The sequence below is a fragment of the Zeus faber genome, assembly GCF_960531495.2.
Source record: "Zeus faber genome assembly, chromosome: 5".
Classification (NCBI taxonomy): domain Eukaryota; kingdom Metazoa; phylum Chordata; class Actinopteri; order Zeiformes; family Zeidae; genus Zeus; species Zeus faber.
In genome coordinates this window covers 22,271,951-22,292,739 of record NC_137192.1, presented here as the reverse complement: position 1 = coordinate 22,292,739, position 20,789 = coordinate 22,271,951, and the positions used below count along the sequence as shown (strand labels likewise).

The 20,789-nt window shown below is 44.8% G+C and overlaps 1 protein-coding gene across 1 annotated transcript in view; it reads left to right on the top strand.

Annotated features, from left to right (window-relative positions):
• Positions 1-2,986: 2,986 nt before the first annotated feature.
• Positions 2,987-20,789, top strand: part of phc2b (polyhomeotic homolog 2b) — a gene marked incomplete at its 5' end in the record, with an annotated part of 37,697 nt that continues 19,894 nt past the window's right edge. The window contains 7 exons of the mRNA XM_080000491.1: positions 2,987-3,030; positions 6,974-7,268; positions 9,334-9,492; positions 10,782-10,859; positions 11,298-11,459; positions 13,691-13,843; positions 14,195-14,480. Coding sequence (XP_079856617.1) covers positions 2,987-3,030; positions 6,974-7,268; positions 9,334-9,492; positions 10,782-10,859; positions 11,298-11,459; positions 13,691-13,843; positions 14,195-14,480 — 1,177 coding nt within the window. The remainder of the gene's footprint in view (positions 3,031-6,973; positions 7,269-9,333; positions 9,493-10,781; positions 10,860-11,297; positions 11,460-13,690; positions 13,844-14,194; positions 14,481-20,789) is intronic.

The following is a 20,789-nucleotide window of genomic DNA, read 5'->3' as shown; positions in this document are numbered from 1 at the left end:
ATGTATTACTCTTATAGATGTTTGGATTTTGGTGCAGCTTAATCTTAAAGCCGTGTTGACCCTGGGTTTTCTCGTGGTACTGAGCCCTTGTGATTGATTTGTCATCTTTACAACTTGCTGAGTTCCCAATTTGTGTTTGCGTCTTTGATCTGTTTGAATCGATTTATTTTCTCTAGACAAGTTATTGAATAGTGTAAGCCTAGGGCTGGATGTGGTTAAGAAACATTCAAAACGACTTAAATCTTCACTTAAATACTGTTTCCTAAACAATGCTTTTTTTAATATAAATTTTTCTCTTTTCATACCGGTATACTAAGATAACGGTCATACAAACGTGAACCCCGCTTCCCATATAAAGCTTGAACAGGAAGAACACTGCTAACAAATACAATTAAAATTAGGTGACACATTTTCTCATGAGATGCGAACCATTTCTTTTTATTTTTGTCTCAAAAAGATTGTAGAGATTACCATAAAATAGCACTTCACTGTACAGTGAACTTCATTGAAGAGATTAGCATGGTTATAAAAGATAAATGAGAAACGTAAATCATATACATAATGTATAGAGAAGAGGATACAGAAACACACTAAGAAACTATTTTAAATAAGATGTAAAAGATCTTGTTAAGTGGCAACTGAGCAAGTGCTATTTAAGTATGAAAAACTACCTTGAGTGCTACAGAATTTTTCACTATTTTTGAAGCAATTCAATATCCAACTGTGCTATAAGAGTATTGCATTTATTAGCCGACCCTCTGCACCACATTGTGAAAAGCCACCCCAAGGCCTAGTATTTAGTATTGTATACAAGTATTGTATGTATTTTGTCAACCCAAGCAGGATTCCCGTCAGTGATTTTACTCTGCAGATAGACAGACACTTCAACAACTGTCAGCACTTTCTCAAGATTATTGAGGGCTGACAGAAAATCAACAAAACAGGAATAAAAATAGGAAATCTGGTTGTGCCCTGAGGCGACAGCAGGCATTGAATTCTTTAACCCTATTGTGGATGGCAAATGTAGTTATATTAAACTAGGTTAAGCCCATTCTATAAGTATGTTGTTGACTGTAAGACTTCAGACTGTGAGGTTATTACCATGAGTTAATGTTGATAAAATCTGTATAGGAGGTTATGCATTTTGAAGTGGTCTGTGTTTTCCTTTTTATTAAGACAACATTGAAATGGGCCTGGGCTGGGCTAAGGGGAAAAAAACACAATCAAAACTTCAAGCCCATCAACTATGCAACTTGAAATGCTGGACAGCATTAATTTCTCGTTTTTCAGAAATGCATCAAATGCTATGTGGGTGCAGGAAATAACCCATATAATTAGTGAGTATACAACATTAAAAAGTAGAGAAAAATATATAAACAAATGGCATGGTTCAAGAGCTAATTCAAATAAATTATCTATGAGTGCTGGCTCTGGTTGCAACCTTCTGGTTGTTTTATTTTTTGACAGAGGAATCCAGATGCATGCTGCACAGCTCATAAAGCGACAATATCATGCAGTTTTTTGTTGTTTTTTTTGTAGTGGGCTGCCGAGAAGAGCTTATTAGGCGTTTGTTTGAATGAAAAATGATCATATGCCGGCTGCCCATTGAACCGGGGGCGGGGTTAGTGTGTCTTAACTACCCCCACCAGTCCACCCCTCCTCCCACTCCATACCCCCACTCCCCTCTGTTTACCGTTGATCCTATTGCCATTCTCTAGCTCACAGACATGTGGAGGTATATCCAACCCAGCCACCTCTCCCTCTATTCTCTCCTTCCTATTGTGACACCTACGCTCCTCTGTTGTCGTGCCCAGGTCTGTATGTCTCCACCACCAGCTAATCTATATGCTAATGGGCGATCATAATCAATGAAGTTTTGTGCATGATTGGCCCCAATCAATACCCTATTGTGCCAGCAAATGACTGAAATGGTTATATTTCAAATGGCTGGACAGTTGGGTGGCATGTAAATGCAGCGGGGCAGACCATAAATATGCTATTATCTGACCGTTCCTGTGGTTTTGACCTGCTCATTCCTTGTAATTGAAAGGTGCTGTCACTTAAGGAGGGTTTCACTTGCAGTTATATGTGTAGTTTTCATGTAGGGAATTCAATGTTGTACCTCTTTTTCTTACAAATTGTTGTTTGTGTAAGGCTTTGCCGGGATTGGGGTAACCTTTGGAACAGTCCACAGACACATGGCAGAAAATTGATGGGCCATGGTCTACTTGAATTTACCAGAATCTTCTGTTTTACCCCTGTGTTCCAGTCTATCATATCTGAAAATTGACTGATTATCAACCCGCTGACATGATGATAGGGTACGATCTCTGTGCTGGATCTTAGTGGCCGATCATTGTTGGCCCGTCGTCATCTGTTTATTTGTGAAACATGTTCTTGTCTGTATATTGTTCAAACTGCTATGTTGTAGCCTAGAGTTGCTGTGTTCAACTATAGAGTTTTATAATACTTTAACTGTGTTACTAGGGTAAAACAATTATTTTCACATAATTTGTGCAATTCTTATTTTCGAGAAATGTCTTTCTGGTAATTATTGCAATTTTGCTTCCGTTCTGCAGTGGAGGGTTTATGCATCCTAAAAAATTCAGTATTCAGGCTGCGGGGGAGGGGATAGACGGGCGTAAAATCATTACCATCATCTTCATTAGAGGGGATCACGTCGTCCAATCAGCTCAGGGATTCCATCGGCACCCCGTTGGCTGTCGCTAGGATACCACATAATCAGGAGGCAGGGCTGGGGGCCTGGTTGGTGGAGTGGGGTGTTGATGTTGGGACGAGGAGCTTGCTGTGTGTTGGGGGGGTGGGGGGGGGGTTGACAAGAAGGGGCTGGGGGTTTCTATATACACCACAGAACGCACTCACACGCACTCAGTCACTCACAGCCAGCCAGTCAGTCAACCGGTCAGGTAGCCAGGGAAACAAAGAGGATAACGCATCCTGCACGAGGACAACACAATCCCGGGGGATGGGGCATCATACCCCTGCATCGCGCTGGTGGGGGGGGAGGAGGTAGGAGCTGCGAGGGAAGGGGGCTTTGTCTCGGCAGCAGAGCACCCCCCCAAACACACGCACACACGCACACACGCACACATGCACACACACACACACACACAGACAAATTACGTTCTGCCTCTACCGGCTTTTTAAAGTCATTATAGTACTTCAAGCTTCACCGCTATCGATTTGTGTCCTTATGGTATTTATTTGATTTGAGTCAGTGCAATTTGCCTCGGTGTATGGACTCTGCGGACGGACACAGATTGAGGCTTCTGCACTTCCTCCCGTGCTCGTGGCTCCGTAGAGACAGCCAGCCAGACTGTCCAACTCCTAACAGCTTTCATCATCCTGCAGGCCATGCAAATGCTGTAAACACATCTGTCCGTCAGGTCTCCTGCTCTGTTCCGGTATTAGTGGACCGCTGGATCGATGTACGGTTTTCTGGTGTCACGGGAGGCCAAGTGCTCAATTTGTTGTTATTGTTTAGACCTATTCTGTGCCATGTGTCACTGGCTGACTCTAGTGCTTTGCGGTTTTCTCCCATTTTTATTGTGTTGACACTTTGAAGGAGAACCATGTCTGCAGCCAGAATGCTGCCAAAATGTAAATCTGTCGGTTAATATGGTCGTAGTGAGTGGGGGGGGGGTGTTGATGGCCCTGTGCTGTCGGATGAATTCATCCTCCGAGGGTCAGAAAGTGTCATTACTGGAGGATATTTCCCATCCCTTCCTCCATTCACTAAGAGGCGAATGGGAACCAGGCTTGGAGATTTAGCCTTAATGACTGTGTAGGGGCAGGAAAGGTTTGGCAACGACGGTGCTTTGTTTACAACCAAAAAATCCACTCAAACCAGACTGGAAGTCGGCCATTACTTTTACCACAAACAGGCATGATTAAAGGAGGCCTCATTGAGTTATATTGATAGTGATATTTGGCGTTCAGAAAGGGGCCAGCTGAATGCAGTTGATATATGCAGTGGGTCTTTGTTTCAAATGTTCTCTCAATTATTTTGAGATTCAGATTTGTTATTTTAAACATTTGCTGCTGGCTTTAATGTGGGATCGGTTGCTTCGAACATTTTCTGTCTTCAGTTAAAATTCAATAATTAATACTAACTAAAAGGCTTAATTTGTCTTAGTAGACCCTTTTTCTTTTTATTGAAGAAGATATATAATAACATATTTTGTGAGTAGCCCATTGATTTTCCAAAGTTTTATGAGCACTAAAGAATGTATATGATCTTGCATAAGTGGTGTACATAACAGAGCCGAGGTCCCGACTCAAAAGAGAATAATGAGGGAGGGGAGGAAATGGGTTAGCAGTTGGGGCTCGCCTCTTTCTCCACATTTTAATCACTTCCATCACGCCCTCCCACACCCGCACGCATTTAAAATCCCCAACATTCTCGCTCAGCCACCATGATGGCCCCCACACCCACTCACTCTGCCTTCGCGAACCTAGACGCTAGACCTCTAACCCCAGGCTGTGGAATTCCATCCTGCCCTGATTTGTCTTTTTATCCGGCTGTATTACATCAGCTCTGAAGCTGTTTGAACCTCTGCTTCCCAAAACACCATCAGCTGTACCGCCACACACTGTTACCCTCACCTTCATCACAACCACCTAATTTGCTATGAGGACTTCTGTACGAGCTATTTCAACCTCAAGTGCTCTTTGTACCTTTTCACTGACCCAAACATTTATTTTTATAGATGCTACCCTCCCTTTATTCCTCCCGTGCTTTCAGGCTCGAAGCATCACCTGTCATGTCGTCTGAGGCCGCTCATCTGTTGGGGTGAGCTCTGAGCCTTTATCTCTTGCTAATGGATGGGAGGATACCCAGGAGGCTTTGCTTGAGAACCCTTTAATGGAAGAGGCCCAAAGCATCTTCTCTCTCCCTCTCATCATCCTTCCAGTGCTGGTGACTGACAGCAGAAAATGGATGTAGAATAGGAATGCTGTTCTTATGCCTGTTGGCTTGATAATATGGCTGTCAAACTTGGCCTATTTTATTTATATATATATATATATATATATATATATATATATATATATATATATATGTGTGTGTGTATATATGTATATAATGAATTTATTATTATTTTTTTCCATGCCAAAAATACATTGTTTCTCAATTATTTGAATATGTCTGTAGATGCCCTCTCTGAGATCTTTCTAGTAATAAATCGGACCGCAAGTGAACGTAGTCCACTGGAAAACCAACTCTTTATTTCGTTTGTCTTCATTGTACTGATGAGACTCCCAAAGACGTGGCAAAGTAGTTAAATAGTAGTTAATAGTAGAATAAGCTGACTGTCGTCTATTCGTTTTGAACATGCTTATGGTGGTAGCTGTGATTTTGGTTGTAGTAGTAACCAGTGGTTGTGGGAAAGGAACTACCATCTAAGTTTCATCTCCAAACCTACTTATCTAGTAAGCTAGGGCTTGTTTCTAACACAGTCGGGAAATGTGACCTCAGGCAGGGATTCGGTCTGAATCTAAGCTCAGCATGTGTGTGAAAATGATACTCTGCAACTATTTCAACTGTGACACCGTCATTGTTTGTTTTGTAGATGTACTGACCAGTCCTGGAGTGAACAGTTTTTCTATATTGTTTCACCTTCCAACCTCCTATGTTCACCCGTTAAATGTGCGCTTGACACTCTCCAAATTTGGGGTCTAGTGCCTAATTTTCTGCTCTGGCTCCACTTTGCAGATCAAAGTCAAGCACCTTGTCTAGTGTTTCACAAACCAAATAGGAGGTTGAAATCTTAGAGCAGTGCAGGGGAGGTTCAGTTAAGCGGCCTCCCCAAATTGGATTTCACATCGCTGTTATGAGTTTGAGTGTGAAAAGCAAAACAGACTTCAATAGCACCCACTCATAATGGAGCTCACCCCCACACAAGCGCGTGGGTTAATTTAGGCCAAAATATACGGGTTTTTTTGAACAGCATGATCGCCATCTCTAAGTAGAATTAGTGTGACGTAAGGAAGGGTATCAAAAGATTTATTCTCTTGAATTCTTGCCCCACTGAAAACATTCTGATTTACATTCAAATTCTGAACATTTTATTTTTAGTTGAGTATAGTTTGGTTTTGTTCCATTTCACAGTAATAAGCAATTGGTGTTGTTGACAAGAAGATGCACACATTGGGAAAACATGAGACAGAGACACATGTGGAATTGAGGGGGAAAAACCCCAACATGATTTACCTTTTGGAAGTTAAGAATTCAAAGCGAGGTTGAAATGACACACTCATTTAAGAATTAAGAATCTTCAATTGTCACATGACACACCGCATTACAACACATGCATATATATATGGACACACACACACACACACACACACACACACACACACACACACACACACACACACGCTTTTTGGGTGGTGGCCAGTGAAATGTGGCCTCTGCATTTCACACCTCCTGGCTTGTCCTTCCTCCGGGGGAGCAGCCAGGAGCAGTGGGCAGCATTCATCGACGCGCCCGGGGACCTGTTATCAGGTGTCCATCACTGGTCACGCAATGGTGATGTGTGCATGTTTTGGTTCACTGCCCACTTGAAATGTCAAAGAATGTTCGTTCTCATTGCCCATTTATTTTAAGGATCAACAGAGCAGCACACTGTGGACAAACTTGGACAGTGGCGATCAGCATTGTGTACAATGACTTCCCGTCTATTTGTTTATCACAGTGGTGATGCATTTTCAAAGTTTGAAAAAAGAATACCATAAAAAGTTTTAATTTTTTTTATTTTTTTTTGTTGTTGAACTCATTACAACCAAGGCTATTTAAAGGGGTTTCAAATTATATAATTCACATCAGTTGCATTGCATATGTGCACAGGTATCTCAGTTTGGCCATTACCATGGCGGGTTATCATCCTGCCATCAACATGCTACGAGATGCAATGCGGCTTTTCTCATGCGCCTCCTCTTTCCTCTCCCTCAGGCACAGGAGAGCCATTCAGAAGAGCCGGAGTTCAAAGGTGAGGAGAGCAGAGGGCACTATGGAGAGTGAGCCAGGGGCTCCCGCCTCCACCACCAGTGGTACTGGGACCACCACCACTGGGACCACCAGCACAAGCACAACAGCTGCCAGCACCAATAGTAGTGGTAGCAGTGGTGCTAGTTCTAGTACCACTAGTAGTGGCAGTACTAGTACAAATAGTAACGTCACTACAGGCAGACAGGCCGTGCCTCAGATATCCGTTTACAGTGGGATCCCTGACCGGCAGACGGTTCAGGTAAGTTGAGTTCAGAACATTCATGTGTTAAAGATGTGTCACGATGTTTGTAAATTTAAAATTAAATGTTGATTTGTAAAATGTTTAAATGTATGTCATTGCTTCTCAACATGCGTTTGGACTTCATCATCAACAACAACAATCATCTCTAACAACAAAAGTCTCCTCAGATTGGGAACTAAATCTTATCATATTTGGTATCAAAATGAAGATTGTTGATATTGTACATAGGTCAACAACGTGACACCTCCACTGTCACAATCAGTTTTTAAAGCAGAAATAGCTGATTTCAATGCCACCATGTTTGCTTGCACACGCTATCACCAGAGCCTACACAGCAGAGACAAGCGGCATAATTGAATCCTCCTTGACCCCTCTTACACCCCTCTTAACTTTTCATAGCTGCTCTTCTTCTGCCCTCTGTTGGCAAATACAAACTGCGCAGAAGTTGTAATTCACCTGGCTGCTTCAAAATTCCCCCGGCTGTTGAATCCGCTGATCGATAGATAACTTGCTTTTAAATACCTTGGTATTTAAATACCTTTTCACTACCGGTGCCACTGTCAAAGTGCTCTTGACCCCCGGAGAGCCACACAGGATCGACCTCCGCCCGGGTCGGCTCCACCCAACATATTGAGCGCTGAGGATCTGACCGTGGCCTCCTTTCGATGCTCCTTTACTTGTACGGAACAATAGCGAGGCGATCCCTGTTGATCCCGAAGAACCAACTCTTGAGAACGCACCACCGTCATTCCTGCTAAATGAGAATTGAAGAGTTGTATCCATTGCGTGCAGTCTTCTCTGACCTCCAACCCATACTTCCCTCCCCCTAAGAGGGTCGGGTCGGGAGGGGTTTTATACACCAAAGCGCCACAGGTCAACAATGTGCCTCCAGTTGCTGGGCAACCAGGCGGAAGCTGTCAGTCAACCTCAGAGAGGGCGTTTTAGGGGAGGGGTTACCTCGGTGCATATAAGTGGATGAGATGGCTTCTTATGAGCACGTTCTTTTACAGAGACTGGTGGACTCCACTTGCAATTACCTTTTCATGAATTCTATCATGAATTTTAGATGCCTTCAATGATATTGCTCTGCATTCACTTGGGAGATAGAAGGCACTCTTTGCAGGATTTTGCCTCATTCCTTATGTTTATTAGTTTATTAGTCAGCCAGTTTTGACGATGAAAAAATGTTTTCTGTGTCGAAAACACAGAACTATCCCCGACCAGCCCCTCTGTCTCTAGGACCACCGTGAGACCAAAACAAAGTGTTCTGGATGATTTTGGGGCAGTTCTGTCATGTTAAGGTCCCGCCGGAGATGAAACCAAAGCAGACGTCACTCTTTGTACCTCTATCTGAAAGAAGGGAAGCCAAAATGTTGGTGGCGAAGTTTCACTTTTAATGACGAATGTAGGTAAGGAGCAAAACTGCGGTGAAGCCAAAAAACTGAAGGGCACAGGGCTCGTTCCAAAACAAAGCTCAAACTGGGCTTTGGTTCCTCCCGCTGGCGAGGACTCAAAAGAGGGGATGAAAAGCGAGGCACAGTTGGACGTATATTTATGGCAGTAGAGTTAATTTTGAAAATAAAGACAGATTATAGTCAGAACAGTGAGGAAATCCTGCAGTATTTTTATTTTTTTTTAATAATCTCATACAATCTTTATTTATGCAGTACCTTTACAAAAGTATACTATACCCTAAATCTACCAATAATTTGATACAAAATCCTATTTTTCCTTACAAAACCAGAGTATTAGACAGAATCTCACAATTCCATTAAATCCAGTATTGATCCCTTGATTGATCGATATATTGACATTTTATACATGATGAGAATTGCTACCAACTTCATTATACCATTTGATGTGCGTCACAAAAATATATTAAGGCACAAATTCAGTCTTATACAGAAATTACATTAAAATACATTTGTGAATATAGTGGTATTCAAGTGGAAAGTGGTTGCATAACTTATAGCAACAAGAGTATCTTCTTTCTTTCTTTCTTTCTTTCTTTCTTTGCCCAGCCCTATCAACCAAATTTAAATGTATTTTTTCCCCAATACAGGTGATCCAGCAGGCGTTGCACCGGCAGCCCAGCACGGCCGCCCAGTACCTCCAGCAGATGTACGCTGCTCAACAGCAGCATCTTATGCTGCAGACCGCTGCTCTCCAGCAGCACAGCCTCAGCGCCGCTCAGCTCCAGAGCCTCGCCGCCGTCCAACAGGTCAGCTCTTTGGTCCTTTAAGTGCCTTGTCGACTGTTTCGGCTTGTAGCTTTACGGCCTTGCTCAGATGATTGTAGTCTGCCAGGTGATACATTGCCCGTCTCACAGTGGCAAAGTGTGAACTCTGAAGCAGCCTGGAAGCAGGACTTTATTACACTTCAAATCCTGGCAGCGTACGCCGCACTGACTTTTCATGTTTACCGATGAAAGCTGTAGTTCTACACGGAAAAACTCTTTCTAAGATCCTTTTAGTTGATTGGTTTCTAAAAAGGGGGTCCAGGGCCCTCCACAGGTCCTCCAAAAGATTCCAGGGTCTCCAGCATTACGATAAAGAGGTTAACACCATTGGAGAATAATGATAATTATCCTGACTGATGCATATCAAATTGGGGATCCTTGATATGGAAAAGGTTGAGATTCAGTGTTCTAGTCGTTCCTCGCTAGTACAGAGGTTTTATTTCAGGGTGGTATTTGAGAATTTGTAGCACACAGGGATCCGGGCGATGAATCGCCTGTGTGAGTTAATTTATCTGCTGTGGGGACTAAACGGTATGGAAGAGTATTAGGGCCACGCAAATAAGAACGTGGCCCGACTGGTGGAGAGCGGCCTCTTGGTGAACGGCCTGTTTGTGCAGGTGTCACTGCCGGCACTGCCCTCCACCAGGGTGGCGATATCAAGGGCCCCCCCCCCCCCCCCCCCCATTCATTTCTGAAATTGTCAGCCCGTTTAAGACTATCCTGCTCAGGTGAAAAAACAAGGAGCTGAGAGATGTGTCGTCGTTATGGAGACCGGTGCTCATGCTGCTCAGCTCCCCAAAGCAGGACCTGGAAATGTTTTGAGCGTGGGGACTTGGGGACGTAGGGCGTATAAAGTCTGTGTGCCCCGCTCCCCGGCAGCATGCACCGTCCCGGGCTGGGCTCTGTCCCCTCTCTGTCCCCTTCCGGGAGAATGGACTCTGTCCCAGCTCCGTCAGCGGAGGGAAGGGAATGGAGTCCGTCCGGGAGGGGTGGGGAGACTGGGTGGCTCTACTCTCAAAAATTTCGACTTTAAAGTCGAAACTCTGACTTTAAAGTCAGAATTTTGTCTTTATTCTCGAAGGTTATTTCAGCTTTATTTTCAAAATTTCGATGTTTAAGTCGGAATTCCGAGTTTAATGTTTTGAGTGGCCTTGATACTCTTCTGTAAAACGGTGAACACTCTTCATGTGGAGTTGTTTATACTCATGTTCTCTCTCTCTCTCTCTCTCTCTCTCTCTCTCGCACTTGTCTTTTTTTTTTTTTTTTATTAGGCCAACATTGCAGCTGGCAGGCAGAGCTCCTCCCAGAACGGCACTTCATCACAGCAAACAGGCTCCTCCCAGGCCACGGTGAGCGCTAATTCACACCACAAGCAACTTTCTAACAAGCTTCCAGGCACTCTCTTTATCCTCCGTCTGCTGGATTAAAAACCAAACTGAAGTTTATTTTAGTATGTTCCTTCTCTGGGACGAGGCCGACTCTAGAGCTGTTGTCACAAAATCACATTTTTTGCTCAACTCATTTGTCCTCATTTTTATCTTCTTTTCTGGCTGTTTCCAATAAGAGAAAAGTTACAAGGGAACATCTAATCTAATCATTCAAGTAAGGCAGTGTAAAGCCAAAATACCACATGATATCTTTCTTATTTGACGGTATGTGATGATATTAAATTTTAAAAATACAAATCCCACTCCAATGTGAATGTTCCTATTATTTGACAACAAAAGAAAAACTCTTAGCTATTGGTATGTTGCCCTAATGCTGATCTTCCACTCTCCTCTCCCTAGATCAACCTGGCCAGCTCCCCGGCAGCAGCCCAGCTGATCAGCCGAGCCCAAAGCATCAGCTCCTCCCCTGCCAGTATTTCCCAGCAGGCCGTTCTGCTGGGGAGCCAGACCAGTTCTACGCTCACCGCCAGTCAGGCTCAGATGTACCTGCGCGCACAGATGGTGAGAAGAATATTTGCTGAACTTGTGCATACAGTATATACTGGAGATAAACACACAGTCTTACGCTTTCTGTTACTGGCTTGGTGTGTGTTTTGTGGAGTGGTGGAAGAAGTACTAAGAAGGACGTTTCATTTAAGTAACGGTACAAATACCATGACACAAAATGGCTGGAAAAGTGAGCTTTTCAGCGCCCGGGCTTATTATTGCAGTTCATTACCATCATATACTTTTTTTTTTTTTTTTTTTTTTACTGAAGTAACGTGATGTAGTAGGGTAAAAATACAGATATTTGCTATGAAACATAGTGGAGTAAAAGTCTCAGAAATGTTGGAGGTTGAAGTAGGTACAGACACTTCAAAAATGTACTTCAGTGCAGTAACGAAGTGTTGTGCTTAAGTACTAGAACTAATTATGCGCTGATGCTTAATGATAAATGTGTTTTCAAAGGTTCATCATGTGTCCTAACACCCACTAATGTAAAAGCACTTTGACCCACACGTGGCTCCGAAGCGGACGAGGGACTGTGAGGTTTTAGCGCCCGGGCTCATTATTACAGTTTATTACCGTCATAACGCTGGATGTGGTTTGCTTGGCAGCTGTGTTTTGGCAGAAGTTTTACTGTTGGCGCTTCATGTGCAGCCGCAGCCGGTGCCTGCCGCCTCATTATAAGTGAGCAGAAAGCATCGCTAACTGTGTGCGATGGTTCTGGCAGACACTGAAACATGCTCCTCTGTTCAGGCTGCCACGGCCCTCCTTCCCAATATAGCTTTCAGTCCCAGTCGAGTGTTCGGCTCAGACTTGTGTTATCCTATTTGTTGTTAATTTTGTTTGAGACACGTTCCGTTTTTGGGTGCATTTGAGCTGGAGTCCATACGTGTTTGGGTGCAATTGGGACCACAAGGATTGTGTGGAGTGTTTCATATTTTGATGACAAAATACTTACATTGTGGTTGTGCACGGCATGGGGATTTTATTTTGGCAGGTATAACTTCTACGACAATTCCACAAACGTATTTATTTTATGCACTTTTGGCCTTCATTAGATGTGGTAGAATTGCCTGTATTCTGTTTCGCTTCGGTAGTACAGTATGTGTGGAACTGTAGCTTTTGCAGGGTTATTACAGGAAAATTATCACAATCTTGTTACATTAATGGGAGGTTCCTGCAGGAATACCAGCAGAAATCTCATAGCCATGATTCTCTAATATAACAGGATGCAATTTAAAATCGATGCTTCTGTTTGAAGGTAATTTACTGGGAAAAAAACGATCAGATCTAGCTATGGTTATAATTCAAACGATTCTATTCCGAACATCAATACCCACCCATACACCTGCTCAGCATTCACCTGAGCAGTTAGGGGTTCAGTGTCTTGCTCAAGGACACTTTGACCAGGAGGAGCTGGGGATGGAACCAGGAACCCTCTGATTACTGAACGACCTCCTCTACCTCCCAAGCCACCGTCGCCCCTGTATATATCTGCATGCAACAAACTACATCCGTGCCTTCTTGCGTATCCCTGAGTCTATTTTTAGGGTTGGAGGATTAATAAATTACGTATGACAATTGAAATTTGTCGAATGTCCAAAAGCTGCAGTGTTTGTTAGTGGTGTTATTTATAAACGCAGCGTGCCGAAATCCGTGCAGGCTTCAGAGTTTTTTGGCAAGCAAGTTTGTTTTCTCTCCAAATTGTTCAGCCGTATGTGTTTATTCTGTTAAATATTGTATAGAAGCCATCATTTTTCTTTGCCATTTGGATAATATTTAACAGGCTGGATGTTGTCTTAACAAATGTTAAAAAGTTTTGATTTGTTTGTCCCCCAATATCTCAGTGCTTATAGTACTGTCACCACTGGGGGGCGCTCCATAGTTTCACAATCGCTGTTCTAGACACCATGGTCAAGTCCTGAGTACTGAGCGGAGGAATAAATGGGGCTTTCGAGACCTCAATGTCATTACTACATGTGTGTTATATATATATTGTAATTATCTTTTTATTCTTCTTCTTCTTCTTCTTCAAAAAAGACTGTAGTTAAGTTTCTTAACTCGGTGTGCTATCTTGGCCAGGTCTTGCAAAAGGGATTTTATTGTCTGGTTAAGTAAATGTTAATAACAAAAAAAAAAAATAGAAACCGCAGTTATATATTGTTTGTTACATTGTCTCTGCCTCTTATGAAGTTACAAATGCTTCAATAGACTCTTTAACTAAGACACTGCTCTGTGTGCCGCAGGCCCAGCAGAGTAACCTGGTGCAGGTCGCCAGGAGCCTGGGCCGTGCCGTGCCGCTGTCCCCACAGCTCATCTTCACCCCGACTGCCACGGTCACGGCCGTCCAGTCAGAAAGCTCCACAATGTGCTCTACTCAGCAGGCTGCCTCCTCACAGGTACCTGAGACGGGATTCCACGTGGTAGAATATTGTCTGTCAAGGGGGGGGGGGGGGGGGGGTATATTAGATATCAAAAGCAAAATATAATATATATTATGATTTTGATATATGTACTGGCAATATAATTAAATTGATATCCCGCTAAATGTCGCGACAGGAAGAACAGTCGCTTTCTAAAATGCTGTAGCTGAGGCACTCAACAAAAATGTTATATTTTTTCCCTTCCCTGTCAACCCTGTAATTAAACAAACTCATGAAAACCTTAGGCTGAACCTGAATTTTACCCCTCTCTCACTGAGGTATCACTATCACATCACTATCCTCTCTTCGCCTCGTGCCCCTCTGTAGAACCAGGTCCAGAACTTGGCCATCCGCGGCCAGCAGGGGGTGACGTCGTCCAGCTCTCAGAGCCAAGTCCCGCAGGCCCTCAGTCTGAAGCAGACCCCCGTGCCTATCCAGCCCGCCTCCATGAACAAGACTCCCAGCCAGGGTGCCCAAGGCTCTATGGGGGGCAAGGCCGGCTCGTCCGACGGCCACTCGGATGTGGGGGTCAAGAAGGCGGAGCCGGAGGTTCGAGCCATAAACATGAGCCGCAGCGTCACCGCGATCAGTGCCCAGCCGCTCATTGCCCCAGGTATGTTCAGTGTTTTGGCAACCCTGCTTGACATCGGCTGCATTAGGGAATCTCCATACTGCCACAGACTGGATGCCAAAAGACAGGGGTTCCCAAACTGGGGTCCACGGCCACCTAAGGATGAATAGAAGGAATTGCAGGGTGTCCGCAGAATTTCTTCTTTCTTTATTTTATTAAATTTATCCTCGATTTTTAGTAAAGGAGGATTGAAGTAGATGATATTCAAGTTCAAGTCTTTATTCAAGTCAGTCTATTTATTCTCCGATTGATCTACTGTGGATTCTCAGTATCTGAGGTGTGTGTTGAGTACGTCACGATTCCGAATCGAAAATCGATCAAAATGAGCGTTCGATTTCTAACTTGGAAATCACAAGCAGGTTCGTGATTCTCCCTGTGTTTTTGTGCGTAATATTATCTGACATGGTCGCCGTATTTGGGTGGTCGAGATCCAACGGTAAACAAATGCAGTGTGTGCTGGGGGGTCGACTGCGGCTCACCCGGCTCTGTACCGAATTGAGTTGGGACAGCAGCGGTCGACTCTGTGTTTTTGTGCGTAATATTATCTGACATGGTCGCCGTATTTGGGTGGTCGAGATCCAACGGTAAACAAATGCAGTGTGTGCTGGGGGGTCGACTGCGGCTCACCCGGCTCTGTACCGAATTGAGTTGGGACAGCAGCGGTCGACTCTGTGGAGGGTCCGCTGCACCGCATCCCTCAACGCACATCGCACCCGCCCACCTGGCACCAGGGCTGCAGGAACGAAATTCAAATTGAATGAATATTACAAAAATAAAATAACAATAAATTTCAATATAAGTTAATCCAGTTTGTTGCACAGTGAAGGTACATTAGAGAGAAATATTCCCCATAACGGTGTGCCAAGTCCGTGTCGGCGGCGACCCACCAACGCACCAGCGCGTCTCCCTCTCCTCCGGCGTTTCACTGTGTACAAGGGAGAGTGTGCCTTTGACCACAATGTCCAGTAATTCCACAGATGTGGCGATGAAAGTGGGAAATAAACCCGACCATCACCGACGGAATGTCCTATAGTGCAGAGGTTGCCAACCACCGGCTCGCGGACGGTGCTTTGCCGGGGGATTTGCCAGTGGGCCGTGAGAACATGGGCGTTTTTTTTTTCAGGAGCGATCTGTGATCTGCTCCCTACAGCAGAGCAGAGTCTGGCTACGTTCACACTGCAGGCCAAAGTGGCCGAAATCCGATTTTTCTTATGTTTAATCAGATCTGATCTCAGACTCCGATCTGTTTTTTTCATGACAGCACAAATCACATGGAATCTGATCTTTTCAATTCAGATTTGGGCCACTTTCATATGTGGTCGAAAAAGGTCAGATTTTTTTTTTTAGTACTTCTGCACATGCGTCTCAGTTCAGGACCGTGACCTGTTCACACTGTAATCTGATATTGGCCACATTTGAAAAATAATGTAAACAGCCAAACAAAAACGGCAGATCTGAGCAATAGATCCGAATTGAGAACTAAGCATTGCCGTGTGAACTTAGCCTTTATTTGCTGTTTGGAGAAATGGTCGCTCTGATCGGAGCTGCAAGTAGTAACTTTCCTCTGTTTCCTTATGGCAAAAATAGCATTTGTTTTTCTGTGCTTATTTTGGTAAGTACCTTAAAATTTGTGTTATAAGTAACTGGTCTCTGCCGACAGGTAGGGGTTTAGGGAGGGAGACAGAGTCTTTCGGCCCGTGGGTTGCCGACATGGCGAGAGTTTTTATTTAATAAACTGAAGAAAAGGGCTCGCTGGCCAAAAGGTTAAAGAATAATGAGTTTGGGCGCAGGAGGAATGACGTTCTGCTCTGTCTCCTGGTCGGCTGACGAGCCTCTGCGCCAATCCCCTCTGCAAGACGGACAAACATTAAGAAAGCTCCCTGCCCCGGATAGGACCAATCAACGCTGCGCAAGCTCTGATTTGGCCGACGCGGGGCAGTTGTGCAGTCGCGGGGGAGGAAGCCATGCTGCCCATCTGCAGCCACGGCTTAACCACGCCCCTTAGTCCACCACATACCCTCACCACCCGACTTAAGCTGGGAAGCCGTCCAGCAGACAGCCAACTCCCCCCCCCCCCTGAGCGGGAGAGAAAGTCAGCCATGACCATCTGCGCCGCCGGCCTACCACCCGGAAGTTGGAAGTGGGGCTGGAGAGCCAGGTACCACCGGGCGGTTCAGGTGTTGGTGTCCTTCGTGCGGTGGAGCCACTCCAGAGGGTGAAAGGGCGCCCCAGGAGGTAACAGCGGAGGGAGCATAGCCACCAGCATGATGGGACTCGACCAGTCACTCCTGGACTCCCCTATCACCCCCATGTCAAGCATTGCCTCTCCGCCTTCACGAGCTTGCGTTTATGTTTGGGCGGGCGATACGTCCCAGGGCGCACCTTCACTCCAGGGGTCATCTCCATATTAGGGGTGTCCCTCAACTCAGTTGTGTTAAAAATAAATGGCTCTAAAATAAAAGACAGGTACAGGAGCCTGGGCGTGCCGCTGTTTGGAGGAGAAAAAACAAAACTCCACTCCATTTCTCTGAGTTAAGTTTACGTTTTTCATTTTTCATGCAAGTAAGAAACTAAGGAAACAGAATAAATCTAAATCTTTTTCTATGTGATTATATAATATATTGCTATATTATAAGTGTCACGGCGCACTTGATATAACCTGTCCCTAATCACTGAAAAATACGGTTGAGTGAGCTGCGGTGTCTGGGGGCATGAATACACCATCGGCATTAACTCCCCCCTCAAAGGCCCCGTGTCGGGTGTTGTCCCATGACTGTATCAGAGGAAACTCATCGATAGGGAGGGTCAAGGGCCCGGGCAAAAACCCACTTGGGATTCCGTCGCGCCCGCCGACGACCCCTCCGCGTCACCATGCGGCACGCAACACTCACGTCTCCCTACTGACCATGAACACACTCCCCCAGCCTCTTCTCATCAACGCGGTAAACCCTGTCCAACCCGTGTCCAAAATCAAGGAGTGCGACAGGCGGGAACTAACTGCAGCCTGTACCCGATGCTTTTTCCCCCTTGTAACAAATTTCAAGCCGGACCATCGGATACGTGCGTATATCCCCATGCACACAAAAAATGCCCCCCCCCCCCCCCCATGACGCATTCACTAAAGTGGATCCAAATCCTGCGTGGGTCCTGGGGATCAGACGCGGGTCTGATCCTCTGGCCGGCTCCTGGTTGGCGGAGGCGGGCCAGCGGTCGGTCGCGCCGTGCTCCCGGGAGCTCATGTTGGCGAGGATGCACTCCAGCTGGCAACGGCGGAAGTCCCGCTCCTCCTCCAAGTCTGCGAGGCTCTTCCGCAGCCAGCGGATCGGCTCCGGGGCGCCTTTCACTCGGTGCCCTGCCCCCCCCCCCCCGGGTCCCCGTTCAGGCGCCACTTGTTGGAGTCTCTGCCGACAGGTAGGGGTTTAGGGAGGGAGACGGAGTCTTTCATTCCGTGGGTTGCCGACATGGTGAGCGTTTTTATTTAACAAACTGAACAATAAGGCTCGCCGGCCAAAAGGATAAATAATAAATATATAATAATGAGAATAATGAGTTTGGGCGCAGGAGGAATGGCGTTCTGCTCTGTCTCCTGGTCGGCTGACGAGCCCGTGCGCTGATCCCCTCTGCAAGACAGACAAACATTAAGAAAGCTTCCGTCCCTGTATCGGACCAATCAACGTCGCGCGAGCGCTGATTTGGCCGATGCGGGGCAGCTGTGCGGTCGCGGGGGAGGAAGCCATGCTGCCATCTGCAGCCTTGGCTTAACAACGCCCCTTGGTCCGCCACAGAAAATCATTGTTTATTATTTTAAAGTCTAGTTTTGCTAGTGTCACTTTTTGAGAAACTTTTTTTTTTTTTTTTTCTTTACAAATCAAGACTCAAAAGCTGAACAATGGCATCGCCGCCAGTGCTGGAAAAAATTACATATGTTTAAATCGAAAGTCAAATCAAATCATGGATTAGGAGAATCGTGACACCCCGAGTGTTGAGCTCACTAGATCAAGGGAGGGACTGTGTTTAATGAAGTATAATGTTTTGATTCTCTCTGGGGTGTCATCTTTCCTACTGAACTTCTCAACTTGTGCCTAATTAACAAGTGTGTTTAATTACCATATTTTTTGTGAAACATCAGGGGTTTTATTTAAAAAAATATGTTTGAATCATATTTTAACCAATTAGTTCATATTATATTGTGAGTAAAAGCAGGTTTTTTTTCTCTCTAGCTCGACCTGAAAAGAAAGTTTAGTACCTTGTATGTTCCTTAACCTTGAATAACCTCTCGTCTTCATAAATTGTACCCATGTACACCATCGTTACCAATAGATGTTTCCTTTTCTTTCACTTAGTACTCTCACACAAGGGAATACTGAGCAAGCTGTTTTTAGATGGTTAGTGTCTTTTAACGGAAATTACACTGAATATTTCATCCCTCTGGCAGTGTGTTTTTTTATTTTTATTTTTTCCTTTCTCTGGGAAAATAAAAAGACAATGCCAGATGGTCTTCCAACCGACACTCCCGCTGTCTCTCTGTGAAGCACACGCACATCTCAGGCCTTAAATTATCCCGAGGCTTCAGGGAGTCTTCATGTATAGACACGTGCTCCTGTGTTTACAGTAAGCCGAGAATAGTCAGGTTGTTACACTCAACTTGCTCTTTTGATCGCTTTCTCTGCTGTTCTTGCGGCATGTCGGGCCTGTATTACACAAATACTCACCGAGCCGCTGAGGGGAGGAAGGAGAGCGTGATTTGGAAGTGGAATGGAACATGTGGAATGCAGCCACCGCCAAGTCTTAATACACCATCTTCAAACTTCTATTTAATTTGTTATTATTGGTCCACTTATGGATCCGAAAACAAAGTGAGACCTCTATAACTATTCCAGGGAAATGCAACATCATCAAAGTCCATAGCTTCTCTCAAACTATATGCAACCTTAACTTTTAGAAGTGCACCATCATCAAGCACAGGCATTAGTTGCCGAGACTGACAAAACGGTTGCCGATTTCATTCACTCTGTAAGAGCGTGATCAATAGAGAAATCAATTGATCGATAGCTTTCTTGACAGCGAGGTGTTCTGCTCTGCTCATCAAAGATGCAACCAGGCCGCACAAGATGATTGAGATTTGCCCACAGCCCACGAGCACCTCGGATAGGTCACTGTTAACGTGAGATACGAGAAGGAACACTTAAGCTCTACACACTACTTTAAACATCTATACTACATATTTAATCTGGGTCCGGATTGATTTGCGTTTCGGTCCAGATCTGGACTGGAGTCCACACTTCGTGTGCGTGCGTGCGTGCGTGCGTGTGTCGCAGATTGCGACGTTTTCGTAAAATCGTTAGATTCCACAATCATATGTTCCCATCCAAATTGAAGTGAGTGGAATCTAAATATAATGTGAATTACATTCGGTGAGTTTCCATAAGTTGGGTCGAGGAAAATTAACTGTCTAGCCAAATTTTTATGTTCCAATGTTCAATGCCAATAAATGACTCCTCTGTAATAAGTAAGCATGTATTATTTCCCTGTGATGAGTTTTATTTTGTGGCATAAAATTGAAGTATAGTGGCTTAAAATGAACAAAAATAAGTATGTTACATTACATAAACAAATGACAAATAGTTATTTCTTTACACGTTTAGTGTGTGTGTGTGTGTGTGTGTGTGTGTGTGTGTGTGTGTGTGTGTGTGTGTGTGTGTGTGTGTGTGTGTGTGTGTGTGTGTGTGTGTGTGTGTGTGTGTGTGTGTGTGTGTGTGTGTGTGTGTGTGCGCGCGCGTCCAGCAGTAGCTGCACGACTGTGCCTTTGTCTCGCTTTGTTGCTACATTGGGGTTTACATAAAATGAAAGGGAGGATGAAAGCTAAAAACCTGGCTGCATGCAGTCTTAGAAATTACCATGCGTTGCCATAGCAGCGCGCCATGAGGGACAGGTGCGGCGGCGAGATGCAGGGCAACACACGGCGGATTAGGAAAGGGGTACCGCGCAAGGGCTGATGGGAGTCGGGGTCTGGATATGGGCTTAGATTCCCTCAAGCAGACCGTGACTGGGGCTCTCTGCACTCTGATTTCCAGTGTTTTTGTTTTGGGAAAGGGCTACAGACCATCCTGAATATACACACAACTCTTTACTTTCTTATAGAGCTTATTGTGCGTAATCACCGGGTGTCATGACATTTCACTGCATTTATGTTTGACCGTATGTATATGTATGTGACAAATAATCTCTTGAACTTGAACTTGAACTTGAACTTGCTTTTGTGGAAAAGAAGGAGCACGGAATCATGGTCTA